Source organism: Psammomys obesus, unplaced genomic scaffold (assembly GCF_907164565.1).
Source record: "Psammomys obesus unplaced genomic scaffold, mPsaObe1.curated_primary_1811, whole genome shotgun sequence".
NCBI classification, from domain to species: domain Eukaryota; kingdom Metazoa; phylum Chordata; class Mammalia; order Rodentia; family Muridae; genus Psammomys; species Psammomys obesus.
In genome coordinates this window covers 13,584,721-13,606,950 of record NW_026585895.1, presented here as the reverse complement: position 1 = coordinate 13,606,950, position 22,230 = coordinate 13,584,721, and the positions used below count along the sequence as shown (strand labels likewise).

The 22,230-nt window shown below is 40.8% G+C and overlaps 1 protein-coding gene across 1 annotated transcript in view; it reads right to left on the bottom strand.

Moving 5' to 3' along the window:
- Nucleotides 1–22,217, bottom strand: part of Tlk1 (tousled like kinase 1) — a 107,845-nt gene extending 85,628 nt beyond the window's left edge. Inside the window, exon 1 of the mRNA XM_055600238.1 lies at nt 21,925–22,217. Within this exon, the coding sequence (XP_055456213.1) occupies nt 21,925–22,060 (136 nt within the window). The 5' untranslated portion in view covers nt 22,061–22,217. The remainder of the gene's footprint in view (nt 1–21,924) is intronic.
- Between the last annotated feature and the right edge of the window lie 13 nt (nt 22,218–22,230).

Below are 22,230 nucleotides of genomic sequence, written 5' to 3'. Positions count from 1 at the left end.
ATGGCTTCCGGAGAAGGAAGAATCTTTTTTTAAAAGGGTATGGCCCCTGCCAGGCCAACCACACTTCAGTGTATGCCTCCCCCCCATTAGTTTATGGGCAGTACAAACTGGAATTGATGTTATCTAAACAACAAAAGATGACACCAAGAGTGGAAAGGGATTGGGGGAATTAGGAGAAAAAGTGTATGAGCCGGGTGTGGTGGTGCATGCCTTTAATAGGAGCACTTGGGAAGGCAGAGGAAGGAGGACCTGTGGTCAAGAGATCAAGTCCAGGACAGCCAAGTCTACACAGGGAAACCCTGTCTCAAAAAACCAAGAGAGAGAGAGAGACAGACAGACAGACAGACAGAAAATGTGGGGGGATACTATCAAAATACATTTTATGAAATTCTCAAAAAATTAATGAAAATATTTTATTAAAAATAAATGGAAATTACAGAATGTTTTCAAATGAATAAAATGCAACACACACAAACCCACTAACACCTACCCACCCAGCACACATCTACCCACCCAGAACAACACAACACAACACAACACCCACCCACCCACCCAGCCAGCACATCAAAATCTGAGAAAGCACAGCACTGAAGTACAGAGCTTAAGAGTCAACTGGATATATAATGAATAAATTGTGAAGAAAAAAAAGTTTCTTTTAAAAGTCAACTGTGTTTTGTGGATGGCATTAAACCCACAATTCAAGAACTTTATAAACCCCAAATATGAGAGGAGGCATTCAGAAAACCAAGAGCTGAACAACAGTTTAGAAAAAGAGCAGCAAATTACACCAAAGGGCTTCAAAGAAGGGAGAGGATAAAAACCACAACTAGCTTTTAGGTCCTGGCTTCCCAAGGAGCACAAAGAGCAGGAACACAGGCCAGACCATGGGCACCACAGCCTGTGCATGGTAAAGCCATGACTGAGTCAGTCCATCGCACTCCTGAAGCATCCCCAGCACTGTGTGGCCCCAGCTACACGATGTGGATGACTGTGTGAACATGCCATTCCCCACAGGAAGAACAGCAATCACTCATGGGAGGCTGGAAAGGACTCTGACGAGGGCCCTGATCTGCATTTGCTGATTCTGCCCCATGACCCCAGCCAAAGCCCATGTGGAGAGCTGTATTCTGTTTCTAAAAATTTTTTACATTTCTGTATTTGGAGAGGGAGAAAGTGTGCCACAGCGCACATGTGGAAGTTACAAGACAATTTGCAGAAACTGGTTCTTTCCTCCGTCCTAGGGATCAAACTCAAGCAGCTAGGCTTTGCAAGTCATTTTGTAGGCCCCCAAAAGTTACATTTTAAAATGGAAGAAAACAATCTTCTCAGAAAAAAACAGAATGCAATGAAAATTGTACTTTTCAACCAAAGCTAGAATGAAACTCAAACAGAAAACCAAGGAGGAATAATGAACAGAGCTGAACATGGATTCCTGAGTGAGACTAACAGCTGCTAACAGTATACTCGCGGAAAGAAACCAGACACAGATAGCAAGTACACACAACTTCAAGAAAACACAAGGAACAACTACAATTTTACAGACACATTTGAATTTTCCTTAAAAAAAAAAGCAGAAATTCCTAAATATACACTTTTTTGTGAATAAAAATTGACACAAAAAAATAAAACTTCCAAGAGTCTAAAGACGTTAAAAGAAAGTGACAGCATTATTTTTAACATCTCCAGAGAATGTCCAGACCTGGAGGGCTAGGCCAATAAACTATCAAAACTAAAGGAAAATAGAATGCTGTTCACAGACTCTTTGCAATAATAGTAAAAGCAAAATTATTTCTCAATTCATTTTTACGGAGAAAGTGCTACCATCAGGCAGTGGTGGCACACACCTTTAATCCCAGCACTTGAGAGGCAGAGGCAGGCAGATCTCTGAGTTAGGCCAGTCTGGTCAAAAAGAGAGCCAAGAGTTCCAAGAGAGCCAAGGCTACACAGAGAAACCCTGTCTTGAACTACCCCCCCCCAAAGTGTTACCATAACACAAAATCTGACATAGAAATTTATATAAAAGGAAATTGCAAATCTACTTCACGAATATAGGTACAAAAATCCCTAACCAAAAAAAAGAAAAAAAAAGAAAACTGCAGCAATTTGCAGAAATGTAGTAATAATTTCAAAAGTAGACTGGTTCAAGAATGCAAAGTAGGTTTTATCATGAGCAATAGCAATTCCATGCCAAAGGGGTTAATCTTGTCAGCTTGAGCAGGTTGAAAGGTGCCTAAGAGTTAAGAAAAGGACTCCTATCCTGAGAGTACTAAGTACCAAGAGGAAAACTCACTAGCATATTGGTGGCATCATCCTAGAGGCTGGGGCTTGGATGAAAAGGAGGGAAATAGGAGAGTGGGTTCTCTCGTGATTCCCCATCATACCATACCGGATTGCATGTTCTGCAACCATGAACCAAAATAAATCTTCTTTACAATCTTTCTCTCAGACATTTTTCACAGTGACACACACATACATACATATCCCAACCTCATATGACATCATCTGAAAGACTTAGAAAAAGTTATTTCTCTAAATAGAAGTGTAGAGAAATTTTAATCCAGCAACATGGCTGCTCTGGCAAGGGAGCACATTCAAAAAGACCTTCTAGGTCTATGTTATCCAGCTGGAATGCAGACATGCTATGAATTCCAGCATGATCTGGCTAGAATGCAGACACGCCCTTAGTCCACACCTTTAATCCCAACAATGAAGGTAAATTAAGTTTATAGAAGGAAGCAGTCTCGTTTGAAAGTGACATCTAATTGAGGGGCAGACTAAGTGACAGATCAGAGAAAGATTTGACAGAATGAGTCAGAGATGGGCTACACCCAACTCTCAGGAGAACAGACAGGAAAAAGAGGCTGCGTAGGAGCAGTGCAGGGAGAGCAGTGCAGAGAAGGGGAGTTTTTAGCAAGAGTTTCTTACGGGGACAATCTGACAGAGACAGGTTGCAGAGAGAACAAGCTAGACACAGGTGAAGACAGAACAAACCAGCAAATGAGAAGGAGCCAGAACATTAAAACATATTGCCAGCATTGGGTTTAGGCCAGGCAGAGCAATTCAGTCAAAAGCCAAGAGAAACCAGTTTCAATCAGTCAGCTTGGAGAGGCGTTTAGGCCAGAAGAGCTGAGTTCAACTAGCTCACAAGAGTTCAGAAAGACCTAGAAGGGCTTGGGAACAGTTCTCATCTCATCCCCTCATCTGAAGAAATAAAAAAACACTTACAGAGGTGCAGAAGCTTTTAATGAAAACACTCATTATTTAAACAAGAGCCATAAATTAGGAACACAAAGGAATTTCCTTCATCTAAAGGACAGACCAAAACCACCAAAACATTAAATTGCTAAATACAAAAAAATTGTGAAATACAAGATAATGGGTCTATTACAACACATAGGCTCAACACTGAGTCAATGAGTAAATCTGCAAAAGTTTTACAAACTGCAAAAGATGAAATGATCACCCTTCACAGCCCCCATATATGCTGACATAAATGCAAATGAGCTTGGGAGTAAAAGAATTATAAGCAAAGCTACTAGTTATGAAGTCAACAAAAAATACTGTTTCTACATTATCAGCAATAAACTAAAAATAATGTCTAAGATACAACTTATAATCACATTGATAGGCATAAAACACCTACAAGCATAACAATAATTATGTGATCATTATGGAGAAATTATAATTGGGATAGGCATTTATATATGATTTGGAATACTCATTATTTTTAAAAATGGTCTGTAAATTTAGTATGTAATCTCAAATAGGTTCATGTTTTTCTGTTTTTGTTTTTTGTATAATTTCCAAGAACCAAAATTAACCAATACAATCGTGAAGAAAATCAGAAGTCCATACAAATTTTCCAGTTATCACAATGTTCTGCTTACAGGTTCACAAATATGGTATCAATGGCAACTAGGCTGTATCTCTGTTAAGCTGCCACAAGAGATGATACAGGGTGAATTTAAAATAGGCCCCTAAAGCTCATGTGCTCAGTCTCCAACTGAAAGCTGTGGAGTGTTTAGGCCCACCTGGTGGAAAGCTGCTGTCATGTCTCTTACCAGCCAATGTGCAGCCACCCTGCCATGACAGACTACAATGTTCTGAAGCCATGCACCAAACTGTTTCCTTTCATAAGCTGTTCCTGTCAGGTATTCTGATTACAACAGTATTCTGACAGGCATTACAACAGTATCAAAAGTAATGTCCTTCCACACTCAGAATGCTGCCATAACTCAGCTCATAGGCCCAAGGTCTCCATTTCCATACATCAACTGGGAGTTGGACTTATCTTTACATGGAGAATTTTAGAATTTTGGTTTCTTTAAAAAACAGAAATATTATAAGAATATGTTTTTGTTTTAATCCCAGGAGTAGAGATATGGGGCTGCTTTGCAGCAGTTGACTGTGATTTGCCTCGTGCTCTGTTGGGGACATGATTTTGCCAGCAGCAGTTTCTGAGATTGTGTGATGTTTGAAATTCTGGGGCCTTTTCAGAGAGTATATAAATGTTAGGACCCCAAGAAGCAGGGTGGGTTGTTGTCTGGTTGTTGGTTGCTAATGGTTGTGGTCTGTTAAACAGTCATGCGCAAAGAACAAACAACAACAAGAAATCAGATATCCTGGTGGTGAAGATCAAACTTGTCCCAAGGAACTCAAAGCCTCAAATCAGCAGAAGTAGTCTAGCCATAATGTCTCCCGTTTCCAGGGATCTCTTTGTTCAAGGTTCTCTTTCCTTTCCTCTCTATCCTTTTTACTCTCTTATCTAGTGTTTGGGAGTTGAAGGAGTGAAAGAAAAGGGGTGGAGAAGGGTGTAAGAAAGACAAACCCACAAAGTAGCAGAGTGTGGCCACACATCTTCTGTGGGCCACCTGCATTTCTAGTTCAGTTACATCTTCCCGAGCCAGTTTGAGATCAGTCTCAGCTATAAAGGAAGGCCCTGTTTCAAAACTAAACATGAGCAAGACAGAAAGAAGACAGCTTTCTCTGAACTCTGTGTTGCATCTCAACTCTGCTTTCCTTTTCAGCTTCATCATATTACTTTTTAAAGTCAATTATTCTGTAACAACCACAAAATCCCTCTGCAGCATATCTAGATTTATATTCAACTGAATCATCAGAGAACAAAAACAGGCAGTAGCTTCAGAATTCTGCAGACCAAAATGCAGGTAAGACTGTTTTATTAGCCATCAAGTTTATTAAGACACTACATGAAAACATGGTACTCACAAAAGAACAAATGACACAGTTTACAGCAACAGCCAGGTACAGACATTTCATGTATAAAGCAGGTAGCACTATGAAAAACAGCAGGATGAAAATGGAGCTGATATAACAGGATAGCCTTATGGAAATAAAACCAACTCCTACATCACAACACACAAAAGTTAATCACAACAACATAGATGAAGACACAAAGATGGGACTTCAGAAACTCAGTAAATCAACTCTCCTCTAAAATGTCATAGAACTGTGACAAAATTCTGTTTGAGAAGGTGAAATGAAAAAGCATCTGTGACACACTTCCTACAAGCCAACTCTGTTCCTTCCTTCTGACTCAGTGAAGTCCTACACTAGGAAGGTCCCCAGCACAGTTCCCCTGTAGGAGGGGAAGGCTGCTGGCATCTTTTTCCACCTTGCCCCTGCTGGCCAGCTTTCCATCGCAAAGTCCACGTAGGCAAGGAACAGAAGAATGAATGGGGCTCCTTTATTTAACCAATCCCCATTTGGAAGGCAGAAGTTCTACTTCAGATATGGCAGAGCACAGAGCAACAACCCTGGGCTCCAAACACTCACTGGCAGGACAGAGGTTTGTTTTTTCTTGAGAGCTATGCTGATAAGAACAGGGTACCACCGGTGCCCTGCTCCTAAGTGGCAGTGGCACTGCTGCTCCCACTCCCAGCTCCACTAAAGGTAGGCAAGGTTCGAGGCGGTGATGCACAAAACCAGAAGACACGGCAACGCCACATGTGGGCGCCCTCTTTTTCAAACAAACTGGGGAAGTTCATTCCTAAGGAAATTGTTAAAAACAGGAACAAAACAAACTTTAGAGAGCTTTAGAGTGAACAGGAAAAAGAAACTGGCAGTTCAATGACAGTAGCAGCAAAATGTCAAACTCAAGAACAGCTGTCAGTTTAACAGGAGAACTGTAGTAAGTCTCTGCAAAGAGGTAGTAAAAAGTCCTCTTGAGGTAAGCCCAGCTATAATATAAAAGCCTGGCAGTGTTTGGCTTCTGCCAAAACACCTAACTTTAATTGGGTCAGACTATGGAACAATTTAAGCTCTAAGATGTTGATGAAAGCGGAGTAATTAGCAGAGCTGACAGCTGAGCAATCCAGCAACAAAAGTAACCTAGCTAAAAACCAAAGGAAGATATCAAGAGCTGCTCAAGCAGAGCAGGGCCAGCGCAGTAGCCATCTCTCCATTATGGAGACTGTGCACATCCAGAACAGCACCCTCTGAGAAGCAACGTCACAGGCTGTGCTCAGTAAGTCTGGGTAAGCCAAGTACTTCAGCAGATGGGCAGGTAAACAGCAACAGTCCCAGGGCTGAGAGATCAACACAGAGTCTTCAAAACTCAGTGTTCAATTGCCAATACAAGAACATTCAAAGAAAAAGGAAAGCGTAAGCCCTACTCAATGATGAGATGGTCCAGTATTGGATTAAAGAGGGTTCAAAGCAGCCATGATATTAAAAAAAAGAAACCATAGTTTTAAGAATTAAAGAAAGCTTTTATAACATTACTTCCTCACATGAAAAACAGAAATGAAAACAAAATTATTTAAAAACTAGATTTCTGAAGTTTAACTACAAAATAATTTTAATTTAAAATTTCTTAGAGAGAGTGAGCAGTGAGCTGGAGCTGGCAGAGAAATGAGAGCCTGTCCTGGCTACACAGAGGGTAACTCAACACTGCCATGAAAAAGCAGGAGTGCAGCAGGGCACGGTGGCACACACCTGTAATCCCAGCGCTCTGGAGGCAGAAGCAGGCGGATCTCTCTGAGTTCGAGGCCAGCTTGACCAAGGCTACAAAGAGAAACCCTGTTTTGAAAAAAAAGAAAGAAAAGAGAAAAAAGCAAGAAAGAGTGCCAGGGAAGGTTAATTACATAGGCCAAGTAGAAGTGTAACTTCATCATCTGAGTTAAAACAGCAAATGTGTGCACGCGTACACACACACACACACACACAATTATGTTGTCAGATCTATCACATATAAAAACATAGTAAGCCAGGCATGGTAGCACATGCCTGTAATCCTATCACTTGGAAGACACAGAGGCAGTAAGATCAGTTCAGAGTTTTCCTAGCTACACCATGAGTTCAAGACAGCCTAAACCACATAAGGCTCCCTCAGAAACACCTGAACAAACAAAAGCAATATAAGGACAAACTATGTTGAAGTATGGAAATAATACAGAATAATAAATTCAATATTCAAAGAATATTGATAATAAATTCAAATATTCAAAGAAATGAATGTAAGTAAAAATGTTAAGTAATAAACCTAGTATAACAAATTACAAATAGAATGTGTATTCTTTTCTTACCCTAATTTCTTTAAAAAGCATTAAGACTATGAATAATTGTAACCATGCACGTTAAGGCTAATACGTATAACAACTATGGGGAGAACAGACATAGTTAAAGGTTCTGATAACACTACAATGTTCAATATAAATCCTAGAGAGATCACTAAAGAGTATCTTTAAGTTATTAGCATTAATTTAATGCTAAACCAGTAAAGAAAATAATTAAGAACAACAAAGTCACACAAGCAAAAAATAAAAAAGTAAAATAAACATAAACCAAAGCATGTAAATAACTCTAAATGTGAACAGATTAAAAAGAACAAGACCCAACCAAAATGCTGTCTACAAAAGACACTTAATATGCAAGGACACTAACAGGATGGAAATAACTGAATGGGACGGGCAAACCTTGCTAACAATCCGACTACACAATTATCAGGCCATACAGCTCTTCACAATAGTTCAATGTGAAAGGCACGGAACACCTACAGCAATTATACAGTAGTTCCAGCTGGAAGACTCCGTAATTAACATGAGTCCACCTTACAAAGAAGCCCCAAAACAGATAGAGTAAAACCCAAACATTAAAAGGAGAAATGGCACTCCAACAGCGATAACTAGGAGACTGCAATACCAGACTTTCAATAATTTCAATAATTAACAAGCAAATGTGCAGAAAAACCAACAAAGGAGTGTGTATTACTTTCCTCATAACTGTCACCAAATATTTGACAAGTAACTTAGAGAGTAATGAATCTGGGAAAAGTGAAGCACACCTTTTAATCCCTTTAACCATTCAGGAGGCAGAAGAAGGTTTATCTCTGTGAGTTGAGGCCAGCCTGGTCTACATAGTGAGTTCCAGGATAGCCAGGGCTACACAGAGAGACACTGTCTAGGGAGGTTGGGGGAGGGGCAGAGAATGATTTATTTTGGCTGTTGGTTTTAAAATGGTCCATCATGACAGACAAGGCATGGTGGAGCTTACAGTGATGGGAGTTTGTGCCTGGGACTCCTCACAACATGGCAGACCGGGAAACCTCAGCTGGAAGAGAGGCAACTTCCTTCTATGCCTCAGGACCACCAGCCTCGGGACAGCACTGCCCACAGTGGGCTAGGCCCTTCTACATCAATCATTAAGCAGGAAAATAACCTACAGGCTTGCCCACAGGCCATCTTAAGGAGGCATTTTCTCAACTGAAGTTCTCTCTCCTCAGATGACCCCAACTTGTGTCAAGTTCACAAAACCACCAGGACAAACACTACAGACCATAAATTCTATAAACATCAACAAATTGAAAAGAACCGAAGTATACAAAAAGATGTTCTACAACCATAGTGGAAACTTAAAAAACAGTTACAAAAAAAGCACTTTGGGGAATTCACAATCATCTGGAAATTAACAGACTCTAAAATAACCAATGGGTCAAAAGAAATCAGAGAAAATAGAGATGAATAAAAACAAAAAGAGAACATTGCCAGAATTTGTTACACGAATCAAATCAATACAATGAAGAAATCTTAAATGCTACAAACGGCTACATTAAAAACATTTTTAAAAAACACAAAGGACAAATTGCAGGGAAATGTTCCCTGGTCCAGCAGATTAAGGTGCCCTACCACCAAGCCTGATAACCTGATTTAACCAAGGGAACCCACATGGATAGAAAGAGACCTTCAAATTTGTGACCTTCACAAATTTGCTGTATGTATGTACACATGTAAATATTTAAACATATGAAGTAAATATAAATAAAAGTAAAAATTTTAAATGAGTTCTTAGACTGAGTTAGAGAGGGGGTTGGGAGGATATACTCCAAATACATGTATGAAACTGTCAAAGAATATTTTTTAAGGAGTTCTCCAAAATATAATAATTCCTACATGCATACACACATTCAAAATTGAAGCCAATGGTCTCCAACAAACACACTGGATGAGTGAACTAGCCCTGAAGTTACAGCTGCTGTCCTATTCAAATAGAAAGACCAACACAGAGTGGAGAGATGGCTCACTGGTTAGGATGCTGGAAGTCATCAATGGGTAAGCATGAGCAATGGAGTCAGATCCCCAGTAGCTAACCTGCAATTCCAGCTTTGGAAGACCCCTGGAGACAGGATTCCCATAACAGGCTGGCCAGTAAAACCAGCTATACTCGAGAGTTCCAGATTTTACTGAGAGAGGTGTCAATTGTTAAGATGGAAGAGAATGATTCCCCCCAACTATACACTCTTCATGTACCCCCACATAATGCAAGAACATACACACACATATATATGCACGCCACACAAAATGAAATGGGAAAAGAAACCACAGTAAAAATAACAAATCTACACTCTGTAAGAGATTCCCAAGTGGCTAATAAACTTCATGAAAAAGTGGCACCCTTCCACATCTAAAAAATGCAATGTACTGTGAGCAGTAATTACAAGCCTGGGGAGGGTCAGCAACTGCAAAAACATGCCGCTCTGGTGTGACTTAAGAGAATGGGAGAGGATGCCGCATGTACTGGGGGAAGCAGGTGTCTGGGAAATCTTTGTACCTATGCTCAATTTTTTTTGTGTGAAATCTCAAACTGCTCTAAAAATAAAGTCTGTTTAATAATAAAAATGTTTTAAATGAAAATTAAAACCACAAAGAAACACCACTCCACATCCATCAAATTGTTAAAGTGAATCACACTGATAATCCCAGTTGTTGGTAGGGATGCTGAACAGTGGGAAATCTCATACACTATTCATGCGAATGTGGAACACTTTAGAAAGCTAGCAGAACCTTCTAAAGGCAAACAGAGTCTATAATCCAGTAACTTTGCTGGTAAGTATGTATTAAACAGACATTAATAGTACACCAAGAGAACAGATATGCATGTCTTAAAACACTATTAGAAAGCCAGGCTGTGCTGGCACACACCTTTGATTCCAGCACTCAGGAGGCAGAGGCAGGTTCTCTAATTCTGAGGCCAAGCCCGAATTTACAGACCGAATTCCAGGACAGCCCAGGCTACACACAGAGAAACCCTGTCTCGAAAAGACAAAAAAACAACAACAACAACAAAAAAAAAAAAAAAAAAAAAAAAAAACAAAGGACATTATTAAGGGAGCTGCAGCCTCAGTTCAGCAGCAGCCTACTTTGCTTAGCATGCACATTTGCCCACCAGCACCACAAATACACATCTTCCTAAAAGAAGGAACATTATTAATAACAGTAAAGAACGATACAGAGTACATAAAATCGTAATTTCTCAAGCAAATACTTGAGGAATGAATATGAGTATCAGACTTACACAGATAAATCCTACAAATCCTAGTGTTAACCAGCTAAACTTGAATTGTATACTATGGGAGTGTTATTTATATGAAGTTCATACAAATATGAACTTAACTATGTCAGAACAGTACAAAGAAGGCTGTACCTAGTGATGGTTGGCTTTTATTTCTTCTGTGAGTAGCAGTTACACAGGTCAGGGTCTGTAACGACTCACTGAGCATTACTTTGTGAGCATTGCTGTAAGGTTATGCTTTATCTGAAAGGTAACACACTACATAACTTTAAAAACAAAATGAAATGGATTACAGTACGAGTATTTGAACTTTAGAGACCAACAACTTAAAAATGTCAAAGAAAAATTGGAGCTGAGTTCAATAAAGGCATAAAGCTTTATACATTGGAAAATAAAAAAGAACTGTTTCCATCAGGGGGTGACATCAACACCATTTATTCTCATGTCTGAAATACAGATGTTAAGAAAAACTGACAATAGGATTTTGATACAAACATCAATTAAGTCCAATCTCACTAGTGATCCAGGTCTAGCAGCTGAAACAACATACTGTTTAACAACAGTTAAACCTCCCTTCTCCAGGGGGCATTTGTTCAGACCTCTGTGCCAGAAGTTCAGTTACTTCCTCCCGACTCAGTTTTACAGAACTTAACTTGCCTCACTGGAAAGGAGCTGTGCCTCTTCAATTCCCAACTGTCCCAAATCCTACTCATCTCTTTTGCTTAAGTTTCTTTCAAGCAACCAAATGATTGATGAATTTAAGAGCTTGCTATAGCATATCCTACAATTACACACTAATTCATGTTCACAAAAAAAGTTAAAGCTGGTAACTCACAGATTATCCAGCCTACCATTTAAAGGCTTTGCAAGTCAGTCTCCCTCAACAGATGCACACAAGTTCTTCAAGGACAGACCTGACTTTGTTGCATCTTATTCTCAGAACTAGGCTCCAGTTTAAAAACTACTTGCTGAATGAATTTTTTCAAAAAATATTTGGCTCTTCAGATAAAAGTGCTCATTACACAAGCCTAATGACCTATGTTCAAGCCCTGGAACCTACATAAAAAGTCAGAGTCAATGATATCTATCTGTAATGTCGGCATTATGGGAGTCAGTGACAAGAGACTCGCCCAGAAGCTCAGGGGCCAAACAGCCTGGAATTCGATGAGCACCTGCTCAGGGGAAGCAAGAGAGACCCTCCCTCAACAAGATGGAAAGTTGTTCTCTAGACAAGATACACACACACACACACACACACACACACACACACACACACTCCCTCCTTCTCTCCCTCCCTCTTTTTTCCAGGGAAGACCTCATCTCCAGAGGCAGAATTCATTGCAGCGTCAAAGCAGGAAAGTACCAGAGACTCAATGGACGAGGTATGTCAAGGCAGACTGTGCAGTGTGAAGCTACAAGAGCTACACAGACCACCTTGGTCGTAGTGGCCAGACAAGAGGGGGCACACCAAGTGAATTATAAGTAATGCAAGTAGTCTGATAAAAAGAGAAACAGAAAATGTGTACAGATACTAGGTTCAAAGATTTTTCACCTGTGTCTAAGTTCTAACGTGTATGAAAGTACCCATTCTAGGGGATTACTAATTACCTTGTAAAGGGCTCTGGCTTAACTCCACACACACACACACACACACACACACACACACAACTAAAATAAATAAATATTCACACCAACAACAGTATAGCGATATGCCCAAGATCACACATGTAAGAACTAATGGGAAAACACATCTAACCCCATCATACTGCCTACAAAACTAAAGATCTAATCAAGCATCTGTCGGTGCAATTGTGAGTAAGTGACAGCAGAGGCCCTCCTTGTGCTTTAAAGGTTATTGCTCTAGAGCTTAGTAATAAATAGCATAACCATGTTTCAAATGGGATCAATTCTCACACCATTAAAAAAAAAAAAAACACAACAGGGACTGCTAGGCATGGCTGGTGCACATCTATAATCCTAATACTTGGGAAGCTGAGGTACGAATCATGAACTGGAGGCCGGACTGGACTACTAAGCAAGACTCTGCCTAGAGGGAAGGGACCTGGGAGGGTAGGGAGATGCATGGAGGTAATCTATAGATTAGTGAAATTAAGAGACTACAGTAACTGGTACGGGATTCAACACAAATTATATGTTTAAAACCATTATCTTATATTAACTTTCCATGTGAAAATACTTTTTAGTATCAATGTTCAAAAAGAAGATACAGTCATATACTACTTAGCATAGGGAATGCACTAAGAAATGTATTCCTTGGGCCATGTGAGTCCCATACAAACACTGACAGAGGACCAGGCAGCCCAATCTTAAGGGGCCGTATATACTCGTCAACTGCCTTGATTACGTCAAGTTGCACACAACTATGATGCTCGAGTAGGAATACTGAGAAGAGCAGGAATGGCTGAGAGTTTGCAGTATGTTGCCATTTATTAACCTTTAAAATTATAAAACTTAGTTAAACGAACAGTAAGAAATACCTGAAGCAACTCTAACGAAGCACTGATAAAGATTATATACTTGTACAGTCTTGAGTGGGCAATTCTGGCTACGTGCAAGGCATACATTAACACTTAAGCCTGGTGTTCTTGGAAGGGTTGACCCCTACCCTAGCTTATAAACACAGGTCCATCTCATACACTGCTGCCACAGGAGCTAAAACACAAAAACCAAAACCAAAAAGACAAGATTTTGATAATTTACCAAATCATCACAGCAATTTACCAAAACCCACTGATGGTTTGAATCTAGTCTTCTAAAAATTTTTAAAGCTTTACTATCATTATATCGATGTCTTTAAAACAGCCACAAAATAACAACTAAGATAAAAAGAAATAATCAAATAAGCCCCTATATTAGTTGTTGTTACCATCATCTTTTCCTCAGGAAAACTGCACCTCACTCCTTTCGTGTGATCTCAAGAGACTGCCTGCTATAGCTCTCTTACCCTATCCAAAACCTTACTGGCTACCATTCCTATATCATGCCTCCTGGGTCCCAAGAGAGTTAAGGAATTGGCAATTCAAGTAGATGAGCAGTAACCAAAATTTGACATGTGTATATTTCAAAGAAAATGTTGTCTTTCACTTGTGGTTGCTAAGCTACAGGTAAATGCCTGGAATTCCAGAAGCAAGAAGCTAGAAAATCCAGAAATGGAAACAGAGAGACACAATAATATCTGAGATCTTGGATCTAGTTGATTCTCAAGTCACTCCACACTCCTCCAGACACAATTCCCAGTTGTATGAATAAAGATGTTGTTGTGAACACAAGTATTTTTTTAAAAATCATGACTAAGCTGGGAATGTGGCATACGCCTTTAATCCCGGTACTTAAATGCTAAAGCACAAAAGACCTCAAAATGAAAGCCAGCCTCTGAAACAAAGACAAAAACAAAAACCATGAGGCACACAGCTCTAATCACAGGGCTGTGGAGGTAGAGGCAGGCAGATCTCTGAGTTCAAGACCAGACTCATCTACTTAGCAAGTTCCAGACCAGTCAAGAGCTACATGGTGAAACCATATCTCAAAACAAAACTAGCCACTAAAAGCACAATTGCTAACACACTAGCTTGGGAGAAACAGTTCACTGTCAGACAGGTAACCACTAAGACCAGGCATTTCAGTGTAGTCCAGATTGAGTCTTCGCTCTGCTAAACTTCTGTGTACTAGGACATTCCTCCATTTCTCTGAACCTCTGTACATACCTCCTCATCTGTAAACAGGGATATTAATGGTATTCACTTCCTTTGGCTGTCAGAAGTAAATGAGTTCTGATGTACCAAGAGCCCAATACTGAGAAGCACTGATATCTTTAGTTAAATTAAGTCGTTTTTAAAAGTATACAAACTTGACTGATTACAGTGAGGTTTAGCAAAACACTTCTTTGCAGGGGAAAAAAAGCATTTTTAGTGATACACACTATTCATGAAAAACAAAACAAAAAAGCCACATACCTTTGGTGTCCTAAGACAGGATGGCTATTATTAGCTTCACATGACCCTCTCGGACCTTCCCCAGTGGCACTACATTTATCATCAAAAGGGAGGCATGCACACTTTGAGTGGAAGCCACGGAATTACACACTTCCTACCAACACTTCTCAGACAGGCCTTCAGAATTTGAAGTAAAGGCAGCTTGGTGTTCTCTCCAGTTAATTAGTTTCTAAGGAAAGGTACAGTTTAGAAATCTGTACCTAGCCACATAACATGACAAAACACTGTACGTCATTTATGAAAACTATTTATTTGGCTTTGTAATGAGTCTGGAGAATATAACATTTATTTAAGCAAAAGAATGGTTTGCCTTCTTCAAAGTCCCCAAAAATCAGACCTAACGATGAAGCTACACCAGGAAGACTTTATTCTAAAGTCACCTGCCTCCTGGGTTTGCTCAGTGGATTCTTCTACCCTAGGCTTTTGCTTTTTATCAACCCATTCAACCTCTCATTAGATTTGCCAAAGAATTTTTAAAGCAAAATTAGAATTAAAGCTACAATTAAAAAAAAAAAAAAAAAAAAAAAGGCTGCATAGCTAGCCCAGACTACATGTAAAGCTTTCTCCGCCCATATTAAATATTAGCAAAAGTCAAAGATCTGCCAAAAAGCATTATGGCTTTGTCCAGAGCCTTGGCCACCAGGTCACACACAGCCTGCACATGGGGATTGTGCCTCTTCCTTTACAAGGAAAATGCTTCGTTCAAATGTTTATCTGCTACAACCCCTAAGGTTTATTAATGCCAAAAAATTAAGATAAATTGAACTCCAAATTAGATTATCAAACACGAAGAGATTTTTCTATTAATGTACTTCTAGCATTTTCCATGAGTGCTCTAAATTTATCTTTTTAAAAAATAGCATGTACAATTAGCACAGCTGGTACAGTTTTCTAAACTCGGGAGGGTGGGTTGTTGGATCATATCTTCATGCATGTATATAAGTCAAAATTAACAAAGGTTTATTTGTAAGCTGAACGAACCTCAAAAAGATTTTGTATTAAAAATGGGAGAGAAAAAAGAGCTAAAGAAATTACTCAAAATCAAATTTCCTTTTAGGCACTATACTTAGTGATTGTACCCCAAAGCCTTATTTTGAATCCTAGCCTGGTAACCACATTGGTTAGCAGGCCAGAGAGGGCACATACCTTTACTTTTCTGCTTCAGTGTTCTCACCTGTAAAACGAAGAGCAACTGAACAGAACTCTGTGTTAAGAGATTAAATGAATTAGTATAGGGAGAAATAGCATAGGCAAAATTTAATTATTTTATTACTATCAATGCCACCCTCTTACCTAGAGGCAAACCAAAGGTCAGGCTGAGGTACATTCCAGAAATACTTGCTGAGAAGCAACCACTCATTGTCTTCCTTACACATTTATGTACACATATGAATATATTTATGTACACAGAATACATGTAAGTAACTTTTAGTATATTCCAACATATACTAAAAGTGTTTCAACATATAAATTATTTTTTAAAACAAGACTATTACTCAGACACAGTGGCACACACCTGTAATCCCAGCACTTGGGAGGCAGAAGCAGGCAAACCTCTGTAGATTGGAGGCCAGCCTAAACTAAGTGAGTCCAGGACAGCCAGGGTTACACAGAGAAACCCTGTCTTGAAGGAAAAAAAAAAAAATAGGAAAGAAAGAACAAAACAGACCTTAGCAGGACATGGTGGTGGAAGCTTTTATGCCAATGCTCGAGAGCAGAGGCAGGAGGATCTCTGTGAGCTGAAGGTCAGCCTGCTCTACAAAGAGTTCCAGGACAGCCAGAGCTACACAGGGAAACCCTGTCTCCAATAACAGTAACAAAAAGGAAATGGATTTTAAGTGAAGTCTCAAGCTGGAGGTGTCATTACAGTTACTTAGTGGACCTCAGCAATGGTAGGAGGGGCTGAAGAGATGGCTCATAGGTTACACAGTTAGGACTAGCGCGCTCCCAGAACCCACAAAACAGAGCAGGTAAAGGCCAGTAACTCGTAACTCTCACAAACTGGACACCCTGGCTTTTGCACCCACAGATGTGTGCAAGCAAGCCTGCCCTCCACCTCCTCAATGAGCAACATTCACATAGACAACCACACAGAAACAGTGTTAAAATGTGAGAAGTGTGCCTGACTTCCCAATGCCTACAAATCCAACAGACAGAGAGAATTACATTCCATGTAAAATTTAGAAATGAACTGTTGTAATAGTAATATTACAAGCAGAACCCTCAGAATATAAAATTAAAATTCTTGATTTTATTTTATATTCAGGTTATATTTAATGTATATTGTTTAATTCAAGAGAGATTAATTTAAACATTTTCTTCCATGTTTCCTCATTTTCAAAAGCATTAAACAGCTTAGCATATTACATCTAAAATCATATAAGCAATCATACGAACAAAAGACTCAACTATACTGATAATTTCTCTTTCAAAATTGAAAACCGGCCCCCGAAAGTATTCTAAACCCTGGGCTCAGGCTATTACACTTTACTAAACTGTTCCACTAGCAGTACTCAGTTCTCCAAATGTCTTCAGAGCTTAGTATATTTTACAAGGAACTTAGCAACATTTCAACAAGACTGATCCTGTTGACTCCAGAAAATCCTCAGAGGAAAATCACAACAAAATGTAGAAGAATAATAAAACCAACAATAGCTTCTTACTACTGCCTTGAGAACGCCCAAAACATTCATGGGGATATAAGTACTGCTTAACTATAATTAGGGATCCTTAAAGAAGAGAGAATGCCAGAATGTTTGTATTTTAAATTAGATGGAACCCTAACTTGTTAAATGCAAGAGCACCCAATCTGAGTCTACACCCCCATTATCTCCGCAGTCTACATCACATTCTTCAGAGTTAACACTTCTTCCCATTGTTGGACAAGACTGGCAGCTTAGCAGCTACATGGGTCTTATGTTCTTGTCCAAAACTTACCTTCAACGATTTCACCTGCTGAATTACCTCTGTTCTTTCTAGAGTACAAGAATGAATCTATTTTCTGTTAATGGTCTTGAAATAGATGTCTCCCATATTTCTCCCTCCCAAGTTATCATGGGCTGAATACATGACCCACTGACTTTCTGAGGCTTCTCACAGACACTTTTGGAGTACAGAGTACTTCCACATTGCCAGTAATCTTTTTAAAAAATCTGCCACGTGTAGATTTTTGGTGTATTATCAGAAAAGTCATTCTGAAAAGGCTAAGTACTGTATACACCTCAATCAAAACATATCACAACAGATACAAAGCAGAAGCAAAATCCAGCTGTTCTTCTAGTGAGCCAAAAAAATCATGCAAAAATACAGAACAAAACCACTAGCTATGCTAATTTCTTTCATTTCAGATCGTATTTTTCACCAAAATTTCACTTAACATGTAACTGGCTTATATTTAAAATTAATTAAAACTTTTGAAATTCCCAGTTTTAATACCGCAAATACAGCCGTTAATAATAATTCTTACTATGTAATTATCATACAGTAATTATTATTACTAAAATAATCTATTTGGAGCCAGGCAGTGGTGGCACAGGCCTTTAATCCTAGCACCTTAGAAGCAGAGGCAGGCAGATCTCTAGGAGTTCGAGGCCAGTCTGGTCTATAGAGTTAAGTCCAGGACTGCCAGAGCTATACAGAGAAACCCTGTCTCAAAAAAAACAAAACAAAATATGTACTTGGGATCCTTAGTAATGTTAAACAGAATAAAGGTGTGCTGAGACCAAAAAGTCTATAAAAGCATAGCATCTCTGATTTCCAGCCCTCTATCCTGGGTTTTCTTTTCTATGGCTTCAATATATACTAGCTCTTGAGCTAGAACCTTAAAAGATAAACACCGCTGCCCTCATCTAGGTGGTGGTTTCAGGGAATTGCAAGCCCACATCTTATTCTTAACAGGTCCCTACAGGTACTCAGGCACCTCAAGTTAAACCCTTTATTCAAACACGGAAATTAGCTGCTCTGTGGTGCTGTCCATCACTAACATTTGCACTATTCACAAGAAAGTAAAGTTACTCAGAACTAGAAGACTGGTGAGGAAGAAAGGGTACTGTCAATAATCAATTATTTGATTCGTAGCAATAATAAATTCAAAAAGTAACCATATGTTAACATGCAAAAGGCAAGGAATAAAACTCAATCTGCTTATTTAGCTGGCACACACCCAGCTACCAGATTTCAACAAATTGACCTTTCCTTGAAATGTGTGTCTTTCTTTTGTTGTCTTTTGGGACAGGTTCTCTCTATGTGGCTGTGTCGGTCCTAAAACTCCGTATGTCGACTCAAAGATTTCTTGCCTCTACCACCAGACTGCTGGGATTAAAGGTGTCCCACCATGTCCAATTGTGAGGGGAGGGGAGGGGAGGGGAGAGGAGGGGGGGAAGGAAGAGATACGGCTCAGTAGTTGCAAACACTTGCTGCTCTTACAGAGCACCTACATGACAGCTCACAACCGTCTGTTACTCCAGTTCCAAGTGATCCAAGACCCTCTTCTGACCGCCTCAGCACTAGGTATACATGTGGCACATACATAAACACAGAGAAAACACTCACATAAGGATTTAAAAATTAAAATAACTGAGATGGGCATGGTGGCACATGACTGTAATCCCAGCACTCAGGGAGGCTGAGGCAGGCAGACTGCTGTGAGTTCGAGGCCAGCATGGTCTACAAGGCAAGTCCAGGACGCACAAGGCTATACAAAGAAACCGTCTCAAAAAAAAAAAACTGACAAAAAGAGTTCACAAATATACATGTACCTAAGCACCTTTTGAACTTCACATTTTTCTCTGATTTCAAGTTAATTTAGTTGAGGTTTTAAGAAGCAAAGCTGTACTCTTCTTGATATATTCACTCAACACTCAAGTTCCACCAACATCTCTGAAGTCAAAAGTTCTCAGACTTAATCAATTTATGCAGCATATTAACACATATACCTGCAAAAGGAACTAAACACATATCAAAACTGAGACTCCACTCAATGATAAGCATTTCCATCTTAATCCTTGTGGCTTCCTATAAATAATTCCTGCTGACACTGGTAAAACCCAAGAACATGGAGCCAAAAAGAATAGAGGGTGAGATTAACACTTTTAATTACATGCTGGTTAATAAACAAAAAATGTCCCACAATGACCTTAAAAGGGCTGGGGTGTAGCCCTTCAGCAGAGCACTCACCCACTTTATGTAAGGTCCAACAGGGAAGGACAGAGGGAAGGAAGGAAAATTTGATGTCAAACATAACTTTCACAAAACCACATCCCACAACTTCAAGTCTTAACTGAGACTCTCTACCTTAGGTCAACAACAACAAACACACAAAACACAAAAACCGTAAACAAAACTGCTGGGGGTAGAGTGTTCTGGCTATTTGGAACTTTGAGTTAAATTATTCCAACCACTCAGAATTTATCAACGTCAGGAACTGTGCAGATCAGCACACATATGATGAGAAGTTTAGCTAGAGCTGATCTTCCTCAGGAAGTCCATCTGAATTTGGTGGCTGCCAAATTCCCAGGACTGATAACCGATGTCAACTGTTACACCAACACCTTGCCCTTAGCAGATTACCTCATAAAGGTTCTGGCTCATAGTAATGGCTCAATAAACACTCGAGAAATGAATGGGGAATTATTTTTTCAAAGATATAGTACTTTAGAAACCAAGACAGTCTTTCGAAACTCGGACTATCATTAGGCATCTTAATGAAACTAGAGTGGAAATATGCTACAAGCACCAACTGCCCTATTTACAAAACATACTTTAACCCATCTACTTACAAATTTTCAAGTTTATACATGCACATAAACATCTTATGAATTTTCAAGTGCAGAAAGAAAAACTCAGATGTATTAAATGCAAGTCATTCAATAAATAGGCTTTTATCTTCTACTGATGAAAAATCAGTGTCAGGGTGGGCTGAAAGGGAAAAATGTCTGTCGATGCGGTCGACATATTTAATGGATGCCATAAATCATACCTTCCCATCAATTTTCTAGCGCATATTCATGTCAATCTTTGAGCCTATTGTCACTTTCACACATGCTCAAGGGAACAAAATGACAAAGAATGCTATTGCCTGAACCACTGGATCCGGGCATGAAACATTTGATTAGCAATTACCGAGGTTCTGGATAATAAATATGGACATATTTTCAAAATGCATTAATCCTAACGACTCCTGCATGAACCGAAGCTCTGAATTTCTTTACGACATTCACTAGACTGGTGGACTTCCAAACGTTTTCTTCTTCTTCTTTTTTTTTTTTTTAAAAGGTGCCGATAATCTCCCTGCGAGACAACTGAGAGCCAACAACCCATTTGCCAACAGCTAACGAATACGGCTCCGCATTTTCCAGACAAAAGCGCGTTAAAATAGATCCGATGCACATCTGCTCTTCCAAAAATCCCATTTTACGTAGTATAGTTAAAGTTAAATGCAGCAAGTTCAAATTTTTAGTCAAAAGCACTCGATGCCTTACTAGCTGTGTGACTGCTACATCTGCTGGTAGAACACTTGCCTGCAGGAAGCCAGAAAACTTAGAAAACAATTGTAACCGATCTCGGGTGCGTGTTTAGCAGAAACCTTCCCGCAGGAATTTCCCACAAAAAAAAAAAAAAAACCACAACCGCCGGCGGGGAAGAACACGAGCCTACTCGCAACCCGCGGGCAGACCGCACGAACGCGCAGGAGCCGCCGGGGAGGGAAGGAAGGAAGGCAGGGAGGAAAGTTGCAACCATCTGGAGGGGTGGCTCGGGCAGCCTTGCCCACGAGTCGCTCTGCCGCTGGGATCGCTCTCGGGGGCCGCGCTGGGGATCCGAGCCGGGGCCCGGGCAGCCCGGAGCATTCCGGCGGCGGCCGAGGGGCATCCTCCCGGGGCCCGGGCGGCCCGGCCGGCGGCGCGGGGCCCGCCTCCGGGGGAGGAGGGCGGGCTAGGGGAGGGGGCTCGCGCGCCCAGGCTGCCGAGCCCCGAGGCCGGGAGGCCGAGCGGGCGGGGGCAGGCCTCCCGCCCGCGAACCGCCACCCACCCCCCGACCCCAGCCCGGGGTCCGCGCGGGCCGAGGGAGCCCGCGGGAGGGAGGGGGAGGGCGCGGCGGCGCTTACCTTCCCTGGGCCTCCCGGATGGCGGCGTGTGATTCAGCAGGGACCTGGCCGCCGCCGAGCCCGGGGTTGGAGACGTGGAGAGCCGGGACCAAGATGGCGGCCCCTCCAAACTTCCACTGCTACTTTGGACACTCATCAAGCTACTTTCTGGGAGCCCGACTCCCCCCCTGCGACGACGGCAGCGGCACCGGCACCCGCCTCCGTCATGGCGGGGGCCGCGCTGAGGGCGAGCGCGGGCGCGAGGGCTGGGAGGCGAGCGCCGCGCCGCCGGGGGAGCGCGCCGGGCGGAGGGCAGGCGGGGAGGGC